General features: G+C 48.4%; 1 protein-coding gene and 1 non-coding gene across 2 annotated transcripts in view; both read right to left on the reverse strand.

Annotated features, from left to right (window-relative positions):
- clip3 (CAP-GLY domain containing linker protein 3) overlaps positions 1–15,393 on the reverse strand; it is a 47,313-nt gene extending 31,920 nt beyond the window's left edge. Inside the window, exons 1-3 of the mRNA XM_069907428.1 lie at positions 15,271–15,393; positions 1,538–1,704; positions 633–772 (exon numbers count right to left, since the gene is read on the reverse strand). Coding sequence (XP_069763529.1) covers positions 633–772; positions 1,538–1,691 — 294 coding nt within the window. The 5' untranslated portion in view covers positions 1,692–1,704; positions 15,271–15,393. The remainder of the gene's footprint in view (positions 1–632; positions 773–1,537; positions 1,705–15,270) is intronic.
- A 5,115-nt stretch (positions 15,394–20,508) lies between these two features.
- LOC138749137 (U6atac minor spliceosomal RNA) lies at positions 20,509–20,635 on the reverse strand. The gene has a single exon (XR_011348445.1). It is a non-coding gene; the product is annotated as a U6atac minor spliceosomal RNA (small nuclear RNA).
- Between the last annotated feature and the right edge of the window lie 2,554 nt (positions 20,636–23,189).

Here is a 23,189-nt window from a genome sequence, read left to right on the forward strand (position 1 = left end):
AACTTCCTGCCTCATCCCAGGTCACTTCCAACTCCCAGTCTTACCTGATCTTACACTCAGACAGTGAGCATCCACAGCTCATGCAAATAATTTTTGTTAAATTTTAAATTCAGGCACACAGCACAGTAACAGGCCCACATGTCCGTGCTGCCCAATTACTCCCAATTGACCTACAAACCCCATACATCTTTGGAGGGTGGGAGGAAACCAGAGCACCTGGAGGAGACCCATGCAGATATAGGGAGGACCTGCAAACTCCTTGCAGGCAGCACCAGATTCAAACCCAGGCCTCTGCCACCGTATACTAACTGCTACACTAACCGTGCTGACCTGTTCCCCTGATTGAAGCAATCTCTTCTCAATGCCTAACCCCTTTCCTTGTGACATTCCGCTGACATTCCCAAGTTCAAATTCCTTTATTTTTACCTCCCCCAAAATGAAAATAAAACTTCCTCATTTTCTAGCCTCGAGCTTTTATCTTGTGCTCATTCATGAAGGATAACTGTCACTGACTAGCCCATGTTCATTGCCCTCAAGCGGTTTGCGAGCTGCCTCTCGAAACGCTGTAGTTGTGCGAGGTCTCCCACGGTGCCCAGTTCGGAAGAGCGGGGATTGCACACCCCTGCACTCACCTCATTCCCAATGGTGTCGATTTTGTGTTGCACCTGAGGAACCCATTGCCTGATGATCGCAAAGAGCTCGGGGATGGTCGTCTGAGGATTGAACAGAATTTCCTGGCAGGCCAGGTCATTCGGATCGAAGAAGGTGAAGGCTGCAGAGAACAATCGAGAAGAGCACGTCAACCAACACCACCTGTCTCCCCGAGATAACAGGCTACATTTAAATCCTCAGCGCCCATCAGCTCACTGGCACTTGCAGCTCCAGAGGTTCTACCCGGACCTCTGGTGCAGTTTGCACGGTCTCCCACATTTGGCTCCCAGTGCTCCGATTTCCCTCCGAATCATAAGTGAGTGTGGGTGGGTGGGGTAATTTCCCCTTGTGCGTGGGTGAGAGTGGAAATGCAGGGAATGTGGACAGAACAAGGGAAAATAATGAGGGAGAAGGAATGCTCCATGAGCCAATCTGGACTCGATGGGTCAATTTGACCTCCTCCATTGTCAGGAAATACAGCAAAACCCTCAGTATCCGGCACCTATAGGGATCGGTAGATGCTGGATAGGTGAATTTTCCAGTTGCTTGAGAATGCGTGTTGGGTGAACTAATGGCGAGGTGCACCAATTCTAAACTTTCATTTTTTTTACCTATTTGTTTTCCGTGATTTTTTTTGCCAGTTGCTTGAAACAGACAGTTGCTGGAACTCCAGATAACAGGGATTTGCTCATATATGGTAAGGGAGCATGGCTTCCACTGATTGCACAGACTTGGTCCATCGGTCAGCAGTGAACTTGAACGTAATCCATTAAATAAACGTGAAATTAAATAAACCAACCCAAGGAGGACGGGTGGGGAGGATGTGACAGTAGAAAGGGAGAGGGGGAAAGCTTGGCTCACGGCCGGACATAGCTCAGACAGTTACCATAGTCCTTGGGCAGTGGTGCTGGGGCGGATGGATGAACCATGGGTTTCTGGCGTCTCTCCGGCACCGAGCTGTGGAATTCCGTCAGCGGCTGCTCCTGCTCTTTGTGAGATTCCTCCTTGGAAGCCACCTCCGTCAAGTTCTCTTTCGTCATTTTCAAATGCTGCCTGTGGAACATAGAGGGTTAAAACCTGTCACCGCAGTTCCCCAAGTGATTGAATATTGGGGCTCCGGGTCCAAGAGAAAGTAACTGGGAATCCTCCGTTTCTTTAATGGGCAATTAGAGGAGGGAACAGGAGTGGGCTAGTCGCCCTTTCCATCCCATCAAGTGAACACAGAGAGACTTTTGCCCAGAGTAGAGGAATCGGAAATGAAAGGACATAGGTTTAAGGTGTTGAGGGGGAGAGATTTGACAGAAACCTGAGGGGTGGTGGAAATAGCTGCCAGAAGAGGTGATTGAGGTAGGGACTATTGCAACATTTACAGGGGAGAACAAAAAGATTTCAGATTTATTGTCATGACATCACATACAACCCTGAGATTCCTTTTTCCTGCGGGCATGGCAGAATTACCACTAATTGGCAGTGCGAAAATTAAACTGTAAACATGTAAACAAATAAAGAACTGTAAACAGATAACCAATGTAAACAAACTGACTGTGCAATGCAGAGAGAACAAAAAGAAAATCTTTAAGGTGCACAAGTAAGAGTCCCTAATTGAGTTTGGCATTGAGGAGTCTGATGGTGGAGGGGTAGCAGCTGTTCCTGAACCTGGTGGTGTGAGTCTCGTGGCACTGATACCTCTTTCCTAATGGCAGCAGTGAGAACAGCACGTGCTGGGTGGTGAGGGTCTTTGACGATTGCCGCTGCTCTCCGACGGCACAGTTCCCTGTAGATGTGCTCAATAGTGGGGAGGGTTTTGCCTGTAATGTCCTGGGCCGTGTCTGCTATCTTCTGTGGGACTTACGCACAGAAGTATTGGCGTCCCCATTACCAGTCCATGATGCAGCTGGTCAGCATACTGTCCACCACACCTGTGTAGAAATTTGCCAGGGTTTCTGATGTCATGCCAAACCTCTGCAAACTCCTGAGGAAGTAGAAATGCTACCATGCTTTCTTCACAATGCCATTGGTGTGTAGGATTCAGGAAAGATCTTCCAAGAACGTAAATGTGTTCACCCTCTCCATCTCTGATCTCCCAATGATCACTAGATTTGAAACCTCTGGCTTTCCTTTCCTGAAGTCAACAATCAGCTCCTTATTTTTGTAATTATAATTGAGTTCAAGGTTGTTGTTGGTGCACCATTCAGCCAAGATCTCCATCCTGTATGGTGACTCATCCCCATCCTTTATACAACCCACTACCGTGGTATCGTCGGCAAATTTGTAGATGGTGAACACAGCCCCTGTGGCGGAAGGATACATGAATAGGGTGGGTTTAGAGGGCCAAATGCAGGCAGGTGAGACTAGTGTGGGTAGGACAATTTGGTCACTGTGGGAAAGTTGTGCTGGAGGGCCTGTTTCCATGCTGTATGACTCTATGACATGTCTGGCTGCACAGTCAAAGTAATTCCAGGGCATTGGGTTTCTCAGGCCAGAATTCTTTAAAATACCATAAAGAATGACCAACGCTACAAAAAAAAAACACTATGATCTGCTGGAGGAAGTGAGCGGATCAGGCAGCATCCTTGGGTAGACCGGCACAGGGCACCAGAAGTGAGGAAGAGCATCCTTCATTGAGAAGGAGAAGCAGAGATGGCCCTGCAGGACAGTGAGCCCGGCGACGGACCAGCGGGCGGGGCTCAGCGGCTGAGGGACCCACGCAGGCAGCGGGTGACTTGCAATCAGGAGACCTGCGTGGGCAGCTGGGGTCTGACTCACGGGAACCGGGATTCAAGAAGGGGCTTCAGGCGCTGACAGCCTCCTGATTGTGTCAGAGGTCTGGATCTAGAGCTCGGGTTGATGATGGATCGGACAGAAGCAAACACACAAAACATAAAGTCTGTTCAACAGGCTTTATTCGACATCAGCTTCCACAGAGCTGGCTGTGAGGAGACGTGCTGCAAGCTCTGAGACTGTCTTCGAAGGGCCGGCTCTGGCTTACATCACGGAAGGTGATTGACACCCGACCGGGTGAGGCTTGGTCCATTCAGGTCGGCTGATTGACAGCCAGCCAGGTGTTGTCTTGTCCCTGTGCTCTTCCTGCAGGTACAGAGGATACCCCCTGCAGTAGGCCGGTGATGGACCACCACACTCCTTTTTGCTTCTCTTGTACTGAAAGGGACATTGGGTGATTCTAAATGATGACTCTTTAGTCTCCCTTTCAGCAGGCAGAAGGCAATTTTGCGTAATATTACACGTTCTGTATTATTACATGACAATAAAGGAACTGTATATACGATATATATTAATGATTTAGATGAGGAAATAGAAAACAGTATTTCCAAGTTTCCAGACGACACAAAGCTGTGAGGCATTGTAAACTGTGTAGAGGCTGTTAAGAGTGTGCAGGGTGACTTGGGCAGGTTGGGTGAGTGGGCAAATGCATGGCAGATGCAATTATAATGTGGATAAGGGTGTGGTTATCCACTTTGGAGGAAAGAATGGGAGGGCTGAGTCCTATCTTAATGGTATCCAATTAGGAAAAGGGGAGATACCAAGAGACCTGGGTGTCGCTGTGCATCAGTCATTAAAAGTGGGCAGGCAGGCACAGCAAGCAGTAAAAAAGGCGAATGGTATGTTGGCGTTCATATCAAGAGGATTCAAGTACAGGAGCAGAGAGGTATTGATGCAGTTGTATTGGGCCTTGGTGAGACCTCACCTGGAGCATTGTGTTCAGTTTTGGTCTCCTTATCTGAGGAAGGACATCATTGCCGTGGAGAAAGTGCAGAAAAGGTTGACCAGATCGATACCAGGGATGGCGGGACTTGCATATGAAGAAAGGCTAGAACGACTGGGCTTGTACTCGCTGGAGTTTAGACGATTAAGAGGAGATTTAATAGAAACGTTCAAAATTCTTAAGGGATTTGACAGGCTAGATGCAGAGAGATTGTTCCCAATGTTGAGCAAGTCTCGAACCAGGGGTCACAGTTTAAGGATAAAGGGGAAGTCCTTTAGGACTGAGATGAGGAAGAATTTTTTCACTCAGAGGGTGGGGAATTTATGGAATTCTCTAGTGATTGAGGCCGGTTCCATAGCTATATTTAAGAGAGAGTTAGATTTAGTACTTGTGACTAGGGGGTCACGGGGTATGGAGAGAGAGCTGGAACAGGGTACTGAGTGGATGATCAGCCATGATCAAAATGAATGGTGGTGTAGGCTTGAAGGGCCAAATGGCCTACTCCTACATGTATTTTCTATGTTTCTATGAACCTTGAAATGGTCAATGTCTCAGGTTTGAGTTGGAAGAGGCAAATATCAAGTACATCAAAGGGGAAAGAAGGTGGAAGAGATGATGAGACAGGTAGAAGGAGGGATCACTAGGCCCTTTCAAGCTGCTGTGTAAAATGGGGTTAACCGGGCAAATTGCCCGGTTAGCGCCTCACTCACGCAGCAGGTTGAAAAGGTCCGACCCGTTCAGAGCCGTCCCAATTCAACCGGGTCCCTGTCCTACCTCGGAGGTAGTCAGGAAACCCAGTGATACTCACCCAGGTCGCGTCCTCCTGCAGTTGTTCCAGTGATGTCAGCCCTTACGCCTGGTGAAGTGCCTGCTACAATCGGGAGGGAAGAGAGAGGTTGCTGCAGGATCTGCCACAATCAGTTAGAGGGGTCGCTGCCACAGGGAAGGGCCGAGAGCGATTGACGGTGGGAGGGAGACTGAAAGCCAGTGGGGGGGGGGGGGGGGAAAACGGGGGAGACTACTTTGCATGATGCATCACTCACCGCATCATCGTGGGGGGGGCGGGATCCCCCTTAAATCGCCAGGTTGGCGATTTACTGGGTCCATTCCCCCCTTAGCTTAAAAGGTGCTAGATGCACCTTTGCCCCACTAATCATATCTGGGTCCCAGGAGGGTTACCCGGGTGCTGGAGCTTACAAGCACCTACTGAGACAATGGGAGGATAATAGAGAGGAAATTATGAACAAGAGCAGGAAAGCCAGAGGTCTACAATCCAGTGGAAATTGGGGAATCAGAGGTGGAGAGGGTGAGCAAGGTTCTTGGGAGTCACCATCTTGGAAGATCTTTTCTGGACCCAACGCACCAAAGACATCGCGAAGAAAGCACGTCAGCGCCTCTACTTCCTCAGGAGTTTGCGAAGGTTTGGTGTGACACCAGAAACCCTGGCAAATTTCTACAGAGGTGAGGTGGAAAGGGTTGCATCACCTTCTGAATAGCCCGGAGTGTAAAAAAGGTAGTGAACAGAGCCCAGAAAGTCACAGGCAAAACCCTCCCCACCGTCGAGAACATCTGCAGGGAATGCTGCCGTCGGAGGGCAGCAGCGACCATCAAGGATCCACACCACCCAGCACACGCTCTGTTCTCGCTGCTGCCATCGGAAAAGAGGTCTCGGTGCCACAAGATTCGCACCCACCAGGTTCAGGAACAGCCACCATCAGACTCCTCAATGACAAACTCAATCAGAGACTCATTTAAGGATTCTTACTTGTGAACTTTATTGATTTTCTTGTCTTCTCCCTGTATTGCACAGTCGGTTTGCTTACATTCGTTATATGTTTATAGTTCTTTATTTGTTTACACCGTGTGTAGTTAATTTTCGCACTGCCAATAAGTGGTAATTCTGCCATGCCAGTAGGAAAAAGGAAGCTCAGGGTCGTATGTACTCAGACAATAAATCCGAAAGGTAAAGATGGAAAAAGTAGGACCAGATAGAGGTGGGGGGGGGGGGCAGGTTACCTAAAAGTAGAATAAAAATCTATGTTCATGCTGCAAGGTTTAAGGCTAGGATATGACGCATTGTTCCTTAAGTTTGGCCTCACCTTGATAATAGATGAGGCTGGGGGCAGACATGTCTGTGTGGGAGCGGCGAGGGGAATTGAAATGGTCAGCTACTGGAAGTTCCTGCTGAGACTCATAGACAGAGCGCAGGGGTTCGGTGAAGCGGCCACCGATCGGTGATTGGTCTCCCCTACAGAGGGCAGTAGATCAGGTTGGACAGCGTGCCTCATCTGGAAGGACTGCCTGTGGCCCTGCCTGGAAGTGAGGGGCAAGATGCAAGGATAGACTGCAAGTTCAGTGGGGCGAGGGTGGAGAGGGAGGCTCAGAGGATGAAATGTCCCGACCCGAGTCGTTGACTGACCATTTCTACCATGGACAAACATGCCAGGTTCCTCCAGCAGCCGCAGTGTTTGTTGTTCCTTACCGTACAAGTAACCCTTTACATTTGTTTTATTTTGGACCAAATGGCTTTTTTTTTATTTTAGATCCTACAAGCTCCAACAGCTCATCTTTTCTGAAACTATGATGCATCTTGTCAATGGTCCAAGGTGGGGAGGTCAGGATGGGAGTGTTGTATTGGAGGCTTGTTACACGACTGTGCCTGTTGCCCTCACACGTCTGCCACTAGTCACCGAATATGTTCGTCTCCTCAATGCCCTCACGCTGAGAAATAAAATCAAAGAAACACAAATGCTGTAGATCAGGGGGTCCCCAACCCCTTGGGCATTTTTATAGGTTCCCATGTACCCCTAAAAATGAAGGATAAAAAAAACCACGACGTTGTGCAATCTGACTGCAGATTACAACACAAGTAGTGGTTATTCTCTCAGACCCAATGTACCCCCTGAAAAGTGCAAATGTACCACTGGGGGTACATGTACCCCAGGTTGGGAACCCCTACTGTAGGTGATGGAATCTTGAGCAAACAAAGAAATTACTCATGTAATTATCGAATATTTTGGATGAATTTTTCTGGTCAAATTTGGTGGGGGGGGGGGTGGTCAACTTTTACAGGGATCAAGCTTTTGGCTGCGGTAAGTACCTGTGTCATTCAAGGCACGGGGAGCTCGGATGGCCAGAAGCGGGTGGTGAGACCGCACTCGGGGCTTCGGGAGCTCGGATGGGCAGGCGGCCGAGGCGAGGATCCGCGGTCGGAGCATCGGAAGCTCCGCAGGCGGCGGGGAGGGGGTGGGTGGGGGGGTGGTCTCGATTTTGACGCGTCGTACAAAAACACGCGATTTTTGGGCTGGGGCGGGGGGAAAATGTCAACTATGACATGGTATCGATGATTACAGGAGTATATACAAAACCCGACGCAGGTCCCAGGCTCGAAACATCGGTTACCCTCTGGACGCTACATGACCCGCGGATTGTCTCCAGCAGGTTTGTGTATCGCGAACAAAGAAAGGCTGGAGGAACTGAGTGGGTCAGACCGCATCCAATCTCTGATCAAATGACCCTGTTGTTCCAGCGTCAGTAATGTTTTCATGCAAACAGAAGCAGAAGGACGTCAGAATCAGGACCCATTTGCCCGTTGACCCTTCTCCATCATTTAACATCCTGACTGTTCATTCGTGAAAAGCCTTCCAGAAAAAAAAATCAATAAATGAACACGTTTATCAAAGACTTGGGGATTCCCTGTCCTGTCCCGCTAATACCCTTGTAAGCAAGGGGTCCATATCATGGTGGTTCCAAGCTTGGGAAACCTCTTCTCAACATTGATTTCTTGGAATAATTTTTTTTAAAAACACACATTCACTCATAGCTCACTTCCAAAATTCTATGCATTGACAAAATCAAACTGGATTCAAAGTGCGAGCTACTACTTGATACCTTTCGAGACAAAGAGGTATTGACCCCCAAGAGCCCACCACGCGCTGAGAGAGGTAATTATTAGTTCAAGTATATTGATGTAGAGCAGGGATGGCCAACCAATGGCGCTTTGGATGATTAGAAGTGGTGCATTGCACCCCAGTGAAAATAAAGTAAGCCTACTCATGCCAAAGGTATTAATGGTTAATATTTTTTACACTGTAGTGTACCTGTAAACTTTTTATTTGTATGTAGAGATCAGTGTGGGGACTGACACAGGGCTGTGAGGAGAAAGTGGGGCAGTGGGATCAGCGTGGGGACGGACATGGGGCTGTGGGATCAGCGTGGGGACGGACACGGGGCTCTGGGATCAGCGTGGGGACGGACACGGGGCTGTGGGATCAGCGTGGGGACAGACACGGGGCTGTGGGATCAGCGTGGGGACAGACACGGGGCTGTGGGATCAGCGTGGGGACAGACACGGGGCTGTGGGATCAGCGTGGGGACAAAGCAGGGATAGTTAACTGAAATTGTGTGATCAACAGCACCTATTTTTAATGGTCCTATGTTGACCAGATCAGTCAGGGTGACTCCTATTTGCCTGCATTTGCCCCATATTCCTCTAATCATTCCCTGGCCCTGTGTTTTAACTCTTGTTATTGTCCCAGCCATAGGGCGCTACAGCACAGAATGAGCCATTTGGCCCCTCTAGTCTGTGCTGACCACTATTCCGCTAGTCCCACTCACCTGCTCCCACTCCATAACCCTTCAGACCTCTCCCATCTATGTACCTATCCAATTTATTCTTAAAACTTAAGAGAGCCTGCATTCACCACATCAGGTGGCAGCTCGATCCACACTCCCACCACTCTCTGAGTGAAGAACTCTCCCCTAACATTCCCCCTAAAACCTTCCCCCTTCACCTTAAAACGACGACCTCTCATATTTATCTCCCCAATCTAAGTGGAAAAAGCCTACTCGCATCCACTCTGTCTATACCTCTCATAATCTTGTCAACCTCCATCAAATCTCCTTCGCTCCAGGGAATAAAGTCCTAACCAGTTTAATCTTTCCCTGAAGCTCAACTCCTGAAAACCCAGCAACATCCTAGTAAATCTTCTCTGGCAGCTCATTCCGCACATTTACCACCCTCTGTGCATAAAGTTGCTCCCCCTCCCCAGGGCCCCTTTAAATCTGCCCACCCTCCCACCTCACCTTAAACCTACTTCCTCTAGTTTTAGACTTTTGTACTGTGGGAACAACACAAAACCTTTGTGATTTTATTAACCATAATATTCCCACCCCCCCCCCCCCCCCCCACCTCCAGCCCCTCAGCCCCAGCCTCCTGGGGAAAAAAAAGTCAGTCTATCCAATCTCACCTTTAACTCAAGTTATCCAGTCCTGGTAATGTCTTCGAGAATCTTTTCTGCAACCTGAGCAATACTCTCCTTCCTAAAGCAGGGTGGCCAGCACTGGGCACAATTCTCTATGACAGATTTGAATAAGGTAGAAAGAGGGCAGAGAAGATTTATAGGATGTCGCCCGGACTTCAGGGACTGAGTTACAGGAGAAGGTTAAATAGGTTCAGACTTTATTCCCTGGAGCATGGAAGAATGAGGGGAGATTTGATATGTATTTAAAATTATGAGGGGGGGGGGGGAAGACAGAGTAAATGTAGATGGGCTTTTTCCACTGAGGGTGGGTGAGATACAAACCAGAGGACATGGGTTAAGGGTGAAAGGGGAAAGTTTAGGGGGAATACAAGGGGGAACTTCTTCAAACACAGAGTGGTGAGAGTGTGGAACGAGTTTCCAGCTGAAGTGGTGAAACAGGCTCAATTTTAACATTTAAGAAGAATTTGGACAGGTACATGGATGGGAGAGGTATAGATGGCTATGAACTGGGTGCCGGTCAGTGGGATCAGGCAAAACAAAAAGGTTCAGCGCAGTCTAAAAAGACCAAAGGGGGCTGTTTCTGTGCTTTAATGTTTTATGTGGTCTCACCAATGTCCTGTACAGTTATAACACACCTGTACTCATCCAAGGAGCCCACATAGCCCTTTGGGCCATCCCATAAGCCAGCCATCAACCACCCATTTACTCTCATTCCATTTCACTCTCCCCACTTCCTACACATTCTACCCCTTGCCTACACCTCAGGAACAATTCACAACAACTAATTATTCTTCAAACCTGCATATATTGTTGGAATGTGGGAGAAAACTGGAGTCTCTCGTGCACAGAGAGAATCTGCAGACTCCATACAGACACTTTAAGAAGGAAGCTTAGAGGTCGAACATTTGCAGGGTGACGGGGAAAGGTCGGGGGAATTGATCCAGCATTAAAACTGTAGGCGGTCTGTGCTGCCACTATATACAACGGCACTTTCAGTTCACCGAGTCTAGGCTGACCGTGATGCCAATTTAAACTGCACATAGTCTATATCCCTCCATTCCCTGCCCGAGATGCACTTCCATCACTTCCCGTGCCCGCATGTCCCAGATTGTACTTTTCCGCATCGGAGGCAATGATGCAGCAAAGAGATCAAAGCCAGTGAAAACTGTGCTGTAACTGATCTGTGATTCCTTCGCTTGCAGACAGAGAAATATCACCAATGTTCCTCAACAACCTAAATCCCCTTTCAAAATAATCTTTACATTTATTAAACACATTATTTATTAGGATATTTAATTTTGACCTCCTCATTTCCTAGAGTCAAATCCTCTCTCCCAACACCTGATTCTAGAGTTACAGGCTGCCATCCAATATACTACAAAGGCTTTGGCAGTGAGAATCAAAGTCTATTTGACCACAAGAGTCGTCACACCTGAAATTGATACCATTGACCACACGGTAAAGGTTTCATTATTGTCATGTAGTGGGACATTTAGAATGTAACATGGATGAAATTCTTCGGCTTTTGTCCATCACCCTTCACAGAAATCTACAGCACCTGGTGTTGCTAGATGGTCTCCCCTCCAAGTCCTGACCAGCTTCCGAGATCAGAAAGTCTCGTGCACAATTCAAGCTGAATATGCATGAAGCTGCTCGAAGAGAGCCTGAAGACGCGCACGCAGAGACACACGCACTCACACGGTGATGCACAGACGGACATACACAGGCTCAACACAGACTTCTAATGGTGTATTTGACCCAGCCACAAGTGCAAAGTTCAAAAGGGTCCATAAAAAAAGGTTCTCGAATAAAAGCTGAGAATATTGCTATTCATCACAAGATAATTCAATTTGTAATTCAAGTAGCATAATCACCAGTTTCTGTTTTGAACCTACCAATGGTGGAAGTTTCTGAGAATTCAAAATTCACACGATTTTTTTCCCCCAACAGGAGAAAGAAAACCAACCATTTTATACCAAGGTTTACCAGACTTTTTTTAAAATGTAGCCAACATTCATCTACAGTTCAGAACTAAATACCATCAACCCCTCGGCCAACTCAAAGACCTGGAGCTCAATACCCGACTGTGTAATTGGATTGGTAAGAACATCTCCACAATCTCCAGAGCATCACAGCACTGTATTCTTAGCCCGTTGCTCTATTCACTTTACACCTATGACTGCATAGCTCGGTATGTCAACACTGCTTGACAATACCATGGTAGCGGGTTGCATAAAAAGGGGTGATGAGTCTGCATACAGGAGTGAGACTAAAAACTTGGCTGGATGGTGCACTAACAACCTTGCACTCAATGAAAGCAAAACCAAGGAGCTGATTGTTGACTTCAGGAAGGGAAACCAGAGGTTTCATTGGGGAATCAGCGGTGGAGAGGGTGAGCAAATTTAAGTTCTTGGGAGTCAGTATCTCAGAGGATCTTTCCTGGACCCAACACACCAATGGCATCATGAAGAAAGCATGTCAGCATCTCTACTTTCTCAGGAGTTTGCAGAGGTTTGGTGTGACATCAGAACCCCTGGCAAATTTCTACAGAAATTTCAGGTGGAAAGTCCACTGAGTGGCTTCATCACGGTCTGGAATGGGGACACCAATACCCATGAGCGCAAAGCCCTGCAAAAGGTAGTGGCCGCAGCCCAGGACATCACAGGCAAAACCCTCCCCACCATCGAGAACATCTACAGGGAACGCTGCCGATGGAGAGCAGCAGCGATCATCAAGGATCCACATCACCCAGCCCTCGCTCCGTTCTCACTGCTGCCATCAGATGAGGATTAGACTCGCACCAGCAGGTTCAGGAACAGCTGCTCCCCCTCCACCATCAGACTCCTCAACGACAAACTCAGTCGGGGACATATTTAAGGACTCTTACGTGCACTTTATTGATTATTTTTCTCTGTGTTGCACAAGTTTATTTGCATTCCTTTATTTGTTGATATGTGTGCCTGGTGTACAGTTTTTTTTGCACGCAGTAAGTGGTAATTCTGCCTGGCCTGCAGGGCAAAAAGAATCTCAGGATTGTATGTGATATCATACATGTACTCTGAGAATAAATCTGAATCAAAAGAATATACAGTTCTAATGGTCCAGGGCTGTGCTTACTTCCAATCAGCTTGTTATAGAACTGTGACAGCTGCACAAATATTAGAGATAATCTGTCAGCCTGCTTTTAAAAGACCCCTTCTCATTGTACTAGGTATTTTGCGACAAATGAACTCTGGTCTTAAAAATAAACTGGCAACCCTAAATACTGCTGCTTCTTAGTAAGGCGATAATGCATTCTACCCCTTTCCTCAACAATATAATGCTGCAGATTGTACCATAAAGGGTTTTATATCCCTGCCATTTAATAACTGCCCATAAATTATATTAACAGGAGCGATTGGGAATATTAATAAAGGTTGCAATCTGGTTTTGCGCTAGAGAACCATTGGAGGTGACTCAACACCTGTTATTCAGCATGTGGCTTGTTCATAATCCCTGTGTGTCCCGCTGTCACCAACAAAATGTTTCCCCAAAGGAAAAAAAATCTCAGGTTCTGTGACCCCAGTGAACATGAGGCACAGCTAACTTTCCCACAGCCTCCTGGAACCTGGCTTCGAGCCTGAACTCCGGTGGTGTCTGAATGGAGATGGAATGTTCACTGGTTTCATCCAGCATCCCAAAGACGAACAGGTCAGTTAGGTTAATTAGCCGGTGTAAATTGCCCGTAGGTGAGTGCTGGAATCTTGGGGAAGATGAGGAAATGTCAGGAGTACAAAATGGGATCAGTCAAGATGGGAGCTTAATGGGTTGATGCAGACTTGTAAGGCCTGCTGGACAAAGAGGAAGTGAACAAGTGACAGGTGGGGAATTCTTTCATTTATTCAATCGCAGCCAACAATTCTTTCATTTATTTCATTGCACCATTATTCAGTAATAACACAATGCTGTAGAAACACGACAGGTCACAGAATGTACTTTGATGCAGCAAAGATTAAAAAAAATACATAACCAAGGTTTCAGGCTTGTGCCCTTCATCAAGGTGTGAGCAAAATGTAGACAGGTGACCGAACAAGATTTTAAAAAAAAAATTTAAACATACAGCATGGTATTTTGGCCCATGAGTCCACGTCGCCCAATTTACACCCAATTAACCTACACCCCTGGTATGTTTTGAAGGATGAGAGGAAACTGGTCTCCCCAGGGAAAACCCATGCAGACACGGGGAGAGCATACAAACTTCTTAAAGACAGCATGGGATTCGAACCCCATGTCCCGATCGCTGGCGCTGTAAAGGTGTTGGCGCGGGGGCTTCTGCTACCCCAACTCTCCGTTCTCTCTCTCTTCCTCATCCCACTCTTTCCTCCAGCTCTCCACCCCTTTCCCTCTCCATTCACAGAGCCCTCTCCCCGACCCCCAGTTTGCTGGTGGGCCCTCCCTCCCCTTATCCACCTGTTACCTCCTGCCCGCGGGACTGCGCTCCTTCCCGCCCCACCATTTTGTCCGGGCAGCTGTCCACATTTTACTCGTACCTTGATGAAGGGCACAAGGTGATGCATCTTTGCTACATGAAGTAGGCCGCTTGGCCTGCTGAGTTTCTCCACCACTAGCCTTTCAACCTCCATCGCTGCGCCTGCAGACTCTCCTGCTTCACTCCATGAGTCAGTAGCACAGGCCGGAGTGGACAGGGGCAAGTGATGAGACTGATGCAAGGAGGGAGGAAGGGAGATGAGAGAGAGAGATCCGATGGGGGTAGGAAAGGATTCTGTCAGACCAACGCCTCAATATTTTGTATTTAGACGCAATTACTGCAACAGATTGACATGGCCAAATTCAGAAGAAACCCTGTCAATTGCACTCTTGTTTAATTAACGATCCCCATCACCTTTGCTAACAATCCTTGAACCTTCCAAACTGTTAAAATAGCTTAATTGGAAACCATTTTTGAGCACAGGATGCAGGAAAAGGATTTTTCCCCCCCACTGCTTATATTGAATTCAGAATGAGTTATTACTGGGGGGGGGGGGGTCAGCTGAACAATGAGAAATTACATAACATCCCCACCCTTTAAATTACTTGGGATTTTATTTAAATTGTTGTCGAGGCCTTGGAGGAGAACCATCGAGCAGGACCAAATCCCGAAGAGCCTTTCTCTCCCAGTGGATGGAATAGTTCCCCGCTGGTTCTCCGCAAGACAGAAGCCATTGCTATTAAATCGGAGCTCAGCCACTGTTGGGGGATGAGGAGCCCGTTTATTTTTTGACTGACTGGGGGGGGGGGGTTTCCCGCTGCATGTCTGTTCCCGGGCCAGCCGGGCAGTGTACAGACAATAGGGAGGCATCAGCACCCTTGCATCCATTGCAAGATGCGTCAGTGAAATAACACAAGCCCCCCCCCGAAACGAGCATCAAATCCCCCCCCCCTTTCATGTGAAGACAGAAGAAGAAATAACAATTGAGAGTCAACGCGCCCTTTTTTTTAATCCCCCCCCCTCCCCGAAACGAGCTTGTCAATATCACTCGTCCCGCGCCCCGAAGAAGGCGGGAGCCAAATGTTGCCATTTCACGGTGTTGCCATTTTCACCGATGTTGCAACAAATGAGTTCCAATTGACAAGATTGTCTTTCAGTCCTACCAGGCGAGTCTCTCTGCACCGCTCGGTGTGGCTTGAAACCCATTCGACGTGTCCTCCCGGCTCTCCCAAAGATGCGATCCGCTCTGTCGCCGCCTGCGCAGACCCTCCTCGCACTGGGGCTCCAAGCTCATTCATTGACGCATGTGGAGAGGGAGAGGCTTCAAATTGTGGAGAGCCCACGTCCATTCAGGTGCTAGTGAGAGCTTGGAGGGGGTGTACTCAAAATGTAAAATCAACACTTGATCATCCTCAATTAAAAACAAATCCCCCCCCAGAAAATGCTGGAAGCAAGCAGCAGGTCAAACACATCTATGGAAATAGATACACTTCAGAGGGATGTGGGAATACAGGGACATAATTCCCTGAAAGGGGCATCGCAGGTGGCTAGGATTGGAGAGCTTTTGGCACATTGGCCTTCATAAATCAAAGTATTGAGTCTAGGAGTTGGGGTGGCCATCCCAAAGGAGGTCATGGGTTACCGTGGATATGTAGCGGGCCGGGTCAACTCTACGCACGTCAGGCCGAATCGCTGTAGCGCGGCAGGGCACAGGGGCTTCCCCCCCCCCCCCCACCACCACCGCCGGGCAGAAGTTCCAGGCTGCAGGAACTGACTGCAGCAGTTTGACATCACTCCTGTGAGCCTGTCCCCTCCGCTCAAAAGGTGGTTTGGATAAATGGCACATTACTGGTTTGCTTGCTTGGTGTGGACGGCATTTATTGCAGCAGCTCTGCCTTGAGCAGTGACCCCGAACAGGTTCTAACATTTTTAGAACCCACAACACGCAGCAAGATGAATCCTGCCGACTCGTCCATTGCCCAGGCGGCTGCCACCAACGGATCTCCCGCGGCGGCTGACGCCGTCAGCGCCCACTTGCCGCCATTCTGGGCAAACCAGCCACGCAGCCGGCTGCAACTTGAAGAATCGCAGTTGGCCCTACGAGGAATAACAGCTGAGGACACGTGGTCAGCACCCTGGACCCCACCACAGCAGCGAAGGTCGCCCCATTTGTAAAGTACACGGTTTTCGCTTGAGTCATTTGAATTTAGCCGGCACGGACAGGCCGTTCTCATGCTTAGCACGCAGGGCCTCAACCCCTCAGGACTGACACAGGAGCTAATGACCCTGGCAGACAGACACACAAAGTGCTTCCTGTTTGAGGGCCTGTTCCTTTCCAAGTTGCCGATTCATGTTGCTGCCGCCATCTCCAACAAGGACTTTGCCGATCCATACCTCATGGCAAGAGAAGCAGATCGGCTCTTCCACACTCCGCAACCCGACTCCATCACACTCCATCAAAATGTAAACTTAATTCACACCATCAAACAAGTTTTGCAGAACAGCTGGGGAACAGTGAGAGAGAATCCCACAGAACTCCCCTTCAGTGAACTTCTTTCCTTTCACCCCCCACCCCCACCCATTTTGTTTGGGTGCCTGCCAACATTTTGTCCATACCTTGATGAAGGGTACAAGCCCAAAACGATGGTTGTGCATCTTTGATACACTGTTTGATCTGCTGTGTTTCTCCAGCTTTGTGTTTTTACTGACTCCATCAAATGGCAACCATGCATTCTCGCGCAGAGAAGACTTTCCCAAAAGCATTGTTCTGAATTTTAATTTATGCATCTGAATCCAAGACTCCCAAATTAACAGGAATAGTTTCTCTCAATATAACCTATCAATTATCTTTTGAGATTGAATTGCCACTTAAATTTCAGGGAATATTGTTTTCATTCTGGTAGTTTTACTCAGGTAAACTGACTCTTCCCCTCTACCGCCATCAACTCAGACCCTTACCTGCATCTCCTCCATTTCCTGAACACCTATCCTGGCCCCCTCTGCCACAAAGATGCAGCGAAAACAGGATTCCCCTTGTTCTCACCTACCACCCCACCAGCCTCCACATCCAACATATTATCCACTCAAATTTCCATCACCTACAACACAATCCCACCACCAGACACATCTTCTCCTCTCCTCCTCTCTCCACTTCTGTGACTCCCTTGCCCACTCATCCCTTCCTACTAATCATCCCCTTTGCATTTGTATCTGCACCTCCTCCCTCACCACCACTTGGGGCCCAAACAGTCCTTCCCAGTGAAGCAATACTTCTCTTGTGAATCTGCATGGGTCCTCTACTGTCTCTGGTGCTCCCGTTGAGGTCTCCTCTACATCAGAGAGACTGTGCACATACTGGGAGATTATTTCACTGAGCAATCTTCGCTCTGTCCGCCCCACTAACAGGGATCTCCTAATGGCCAACCATTTCGATTTTACGCCCCACTTCCACACCGACTTGTCTGTCCATGGCCTTGTGCACTGCCAAAGCAAAGCCACCCGTAAATTGGAGGAGAAAGACCTAATATTCAATCTGGGCCCTCTCCAACCAGATTGCTTGACATCAACTTCTCCAGTTTCTGCTAGCCCACCCTCTGTTCTCCCTCCTTCTGTCTTCTTTCCTCCAGCTCTCCACCCCCTTCCCTCTTCATTCACAGAGCCGTTCCCTCTCCCCCTGTTTGCTGATGGGTCCTCCCTCCCTTATCCACATCTTGTCTGTGGGACTGTGCTGTTCCCCCTACCATTTTATCCAGATACCTGCCTGTATTTTGCTCGTACCTTGATGAAGGGCTTAGGCCCGAAACATTGGTGATGCCCTATAAAGGAGGCTGTTGACCTGTTGAGTTTATCCAGCCTTGTGATTTTATTTCAACTGCAACTGCAAACTTTTGTGTCTTACTCCAACTTGCTTTTCATTGTCTCTCAAGGTGATACACACAGAATTACTGTACTCAAAATGCTCTTACAATAGTCTTGTTTAAATGCCAAAGAATGTCTCCAGCCTTAGTTTTCAATCTGAATAGAAAATTGCAGAATTCCACTAGTATATTTGATTACCGTATATACTCATGTAATTTTCAAATTTTTTTGGACTACTTTTGTGGGCCAAAAAAAGGTGGGTCAACTTTTTACTGTAGTACCTGTGTCATTCAAAACGCCGGGAGCTTGGATGGGTGGCACCAGACATCAGGAGCTCAGATGGGCGGGTGGCCAGGGAGAGGGTTCGCTGTTGGGGCGTTGTGAGCTCGGATGGGTGGGTGGTTGTGGCCAAAGATAGGGGGATCTACTTTTACACAGATCATTAAAAAAACACAGAATTTTTGGACCAATAAAGGCAGAGGGGTTGACTATTGCACAGTATCAACAATTATACAAGTATGTACCTGGCTGTTACATCGTCCGTTTTCACTCAATGCCTCTCTTGTGGTCCCTAATTATCCTGATTAAAGGATATCAACCTTAAATGTTTTTCCACAGTTGCTGCCTGATCAAGTAGATATTTCAGAATCAGAATTTAGTGTCATGAACAAGTCATGAAATCTAGTGTTTTGTGGCAGCGTCATAGAGTAAACATTCATATTATAACCATCTTACGACATTATTATATTATTTTAACAGTGCACAAAAAGTAAGGCCGTATCTTTGGTTCATTGGTCATTCAGGAATCTGATGGCAGCGGGGAAGAAGTCGCCCTTGTGCCGCTGAGTGCTCGTCTTTAGGCTCCTGCACCTTTTCCTGATGGTAGCAGAGTCAAGAGGGTGGTGGGGGGGTTTTGAGGATAGAGGCTGCCTTCTTAAGACACCACGTCATGTCGACGTCCATGATGAAGTCCGGTGCCCGTGACGTCACAGGCCGAGTTCACGACCCTCTCGAGTTTATTCTCGTCCTGAGAGTCGGCGCCTCGTACCAGACTGCAGAAGTTTATGAGAGTCTTCGGTGACCGACCGAACCGCCTCAGACACCTCACAAAGTCTAGCCGCTGGCGAGCCTCCTTCGGGATTGCCTCAATGTGGAGGCTCCAGGACCGATCCTCGGAGCTGTTGACCCCCCCCCACCAAGGATTTGAAGTCCTCAACCCTCTCCGCTAACCGATCCCCCGTCAAGGACTGGGCCGTGTTCCCCTGGCCTCCTCCTGAAGTCCACACTCATCTCCCGGGCCTTATTGACCAAGGTGGTTGTCGTCACACCCCTTCGGCGAGCAGGTCTCTTTTGCCAAGACTTCCTGGTTTCGTTTTGGTGATTTTGTGAGCACGTAAACTATTGATGAGCTGGCTCTGAATGGGCAACTAAAGCGGCATCATCTGCAAAGAGTAGTTCACGGACAAGTTTCTCTTGTGTCTTGGTGTGAGCTTGCAGGCGCCTCAGATTGAAGAGACTGCCATCTCTTCAGCGCTTGACGTCCTGCTTTGCGGAAACTGCCAAAATGTTTGGCCTGGAAGTCAGCCTGAAGAAAACTGAGGTCCTCCATCAGCCAGCTCCCCACCATGACTACCAGCCCCCCCACATCTCCATCAGGCACACAAAACTCAAAACGGTCAACCAGTTTACCTATCTCGGCTGCACCATTTCATCAGATGCAAGGATCGACAATGAGATAGACAACAGACTCGCCAAGGCAAATAGCGCCTTTGGAAGACTACACAAAAGAGTCTGGAAAAACAACCAACTGAAAAACCTCACAAAGATAAGCGTATACAGAGCCGTTGTCATACCCACACTCCTGTTCGGCTCCGAATCATGGGTCCTCTACCGGCACCACCTACGGCTCCTAGAACGCTTCCACCAGCGTTGTCTCCGCTCCATCCTCAACATCCATTGGAGCGCTCACACCCCTAACGTCGAGGTACTCGAGATGGCAGAGGTCGACAGCATCGAGTCCACGCTGCTGAAGATCCAGCTGCGCTGGATGGGTCACGTCTCCAGAATGGAGGACCATCGCCTTCCCAAGATCGTATTATATGGCGAGCTCTCCACTGGCCACCGTGACAGAGGTGCACCAAAGAAAAGGTACAAGGACTGCCTAAAGAAATCTCTTGGTGCCTGCCACATTGACCACCGCCAGTGGGCTGATAACGCCTCAAACCGTGCATCTTGGCGCCTCACAGTTTGGCGGGCAGCAGCCTCCTTTGAAGAAGACCGCAGAGCCCACCTCACTGACAAAAGGCAAAGGAGGAAAAACCCAACACCCAACCCACCAATTTTCCCTTGCAACCGCTGCAATCGTGTCTGCCTGTCCCGCATCGGACTGGTCAGCCACAAACGAGCCTGCAGCTGACGTGGACTTTTTTACCCCCTCCATAAATCTTCGTCCGCGAAGCCAAGCCAAAGAAGAAACTATTGATGGAGAAGGATCAGCCCATAACTGCTGGAACAAATGAAAGAAAATAGGAGGGGGGGGGGGGAAAAAAACTTGGTTAGATGCCACAAAGTAGGTGGCAATGCCTTAACCATATGTGTGTTGTAAGGCCACTAGGACCTCTTCCATCCTTATCAAGGGGAGTGCTAACCTTCTCTCCTTTCATACAACACACCAGCCTAGTGCTGGGGGACACTATTTATATCTTCAAAGCCTGATCTACATTATAGTTATGGTAAGTGATTTTATTTTATTTCATTCCAGCCTAATCTTTCCGGTCTGAATTACAATCGACAAAATCCGGGAAACACACTTCAATTCGACTTTCCACTGCCTTTCCAAACTATAGACGCTGAGCCATGCTAATATATGCAGAGTGTCAGCCAATTACCATTCACCGACTATTTTCCCCCCCCCGAGCGCAACTCAGCAGCTGCGGAAATCCGCCCAAAAATCCCTGGACTTTGCATAGCAGCACAAAAGAGAGAGAAAAAAATAAGGAATGACTCGACCAGGATTTAAATTGGACGTGAAGCTGACTCGGTCCTGGCGAAGCCTCGGGTCACGTCACCGGCTCCCCGGGCTTGCGCATGCTCACTTCGTGTTCCGGACGCATCCCCGGGACCGCAGCAAGGCTCCCATGCATGTGTGGTGCCACAACTGATAAAACTTGATCTCATGCCAAAGAATAGTTTTCTTTGCTATTTCGTTTACTGTTAGGTGCACAGAGCAGCATCTGCAGATTTCTTGCTTAACCTCCTTTGTTTTCCTGCAAAAGGATTTGGGATCAAAAATCCATTGGCTTTTTGAGATTGTTCCTGAACTCGATTTAAAAATTGCATTGCTAATTTTCTTTCCTAAGTACATGAGGAACAGGAATCAATCAAAGTGCACAAGTGGGAGTCCCTGTGGTTGAGGCGTTGGAGTCTTGTGGCACCGATACCTCTTTCCCGATGACAGCAGCGAAGACAGGGCGTGCGCTGGGTGGGGTGGAGCCTTGACGATCGCTGCTGCCCTCCTGACGGCGGCGTTCCCCATAGAGGCTCTCGACAGTGGGCTGTGATGTCCCCTGGACTGCGCCCGATACCTTTTACAAGGCTTTCCGCCGAGGGGTATTGGTGCCCCCATACCAGACCGTGAAGCAGCCGGTCAGCACACATCTGTAGAAATGTGCCAGGGTTTCCAATGTCATACCAAATCTCTGCAAACTCCTGAGGAAGTAGAGGGGCTGACGTGCTTTCATCATGATGTCATTAGTGTGTTGGGTCCTGGAAATATGCTCCAAGATAAGTGACTCCCAAGAAGTTAAATTTGCTCACCCTCTCCACCTCTGATCCCCCAATGATCACTTCTGGATTTTCTTCCTGACGTCAATAATCAGCTCCTTAGTTTTGATGACATCGAGTGCAAGGTTGTTGTTAGTGCACCATTCAAGCAAATTTTCAATCTCCCTCCTGTATGCTGATTCATCAGGCCTTTTTATACAACACATTACCGTGTTATTGTTAGCAAATTTGTGGATGGTGTTCTTATTGCACCGAGCCACACACTTGTAGGTGTATAGCAAGTAGAGCAGGGGGCTAAGAATGCAGCCCTGTGATGCTCCAGTACTGATGGAGATTGTGGAGGAGATGTTCTTGCCAATCTCACTGAAGCCGCTTTCAGGTGGAATAGCTGGGAGAATGCGGGTGCGTCATTCGGGTGGCAGCGCTGAAGGCGCTGTCCTGACGCCTGAAAGGTCCGCAGTGGGGAGAGGCACTGCGGAGAAAATGCTGGCCGTAGTCCCGCCTGGTTCAGGTGCCTAGGGGAAGCGCTCGGAAGTGGAGAATACACCTACTCGAGGAGGTTTGGGTAAGTACTCCTCACGTCAGGGTTCTCCGCTTTCAGGTGGCCTCCCAACAGCCGCTTTCGGGTATTTTAGGCGGCTTTACGATGGGGTATTCTGGCCACCTGAAAGCAGCTTGAGTGTGGTCGGGAGGTGAGGAAATCCATGATCCAATGACAAAGTGGGGTGTTAAGTTGCAGGTCTTAGAGTTTCCCGATCAGTTCTGAGGGGATGATGGTTTTAAATGCTGAATTGTAATCAGTAAAGAGCATCCTGATGTTTGCACCTTTGCAGTCCAGATGTTCCAGGGCTTTCTGTAGGGCCAGTGATATGGCATCCGCCGTAGACCTGTTGCTATGGGAGGTGAAATAGAATGGATCCATTCACACAGGAGCTGATGTGGTTCAACACTAGCCTTTCAAAACACTTCATCACTGTGGATGTGAGTGCCACTGTTCGATAGTCTTTTAGCTAGGTTACCACACTTTTCTTTGTCGCTGGTACAAAGTGAAATGTTGAAAATACCCACAAATATACTTGAAAGTTGGCCAGCACAGGTTTGTGATACTCGGCCGGGTAGTCCATTCTGACCAGATGCTTTCCTTGGGACTGTGGATTCAGTTCCACTTACCCATCTTTTCCTCATAACCCTACTTCCATTTATATGTAAAAATCTATCTAAAATACATTGAATGAGGAAGCCTCTACTGTCTTTTTTGGGCAGAGAGTCTCATGACCCACTGGGAAATGCAGTTCCTCATCTCTGTCCTAAATCTACTCTCCCGGATCTTGAGGCTATGTCCCCGAGTTCTTGTCTCACCAACTTTGCTGCCTCAAACTGATATACCTCCTTCATAATGTTACAAGATTCTATCATTCTTCTAAATTCCAGTGAGTATCAT

This window comes from Narcine bancroftii, chromosome 13, assembly GCF_036971445.1.
Source record: "Narcine bancroftii isolate sNarBan1 chromosome 13, sNarBan1.hap1, whole genome shotgun sequence".
In the NCBI taxonomy this organism is placed as follows: Eukaryota; Metazoa; Chordata; class Chondrichthyes; order Torpediniformes; family Narcinidae; genus Narcine; species Narcine bancroftii.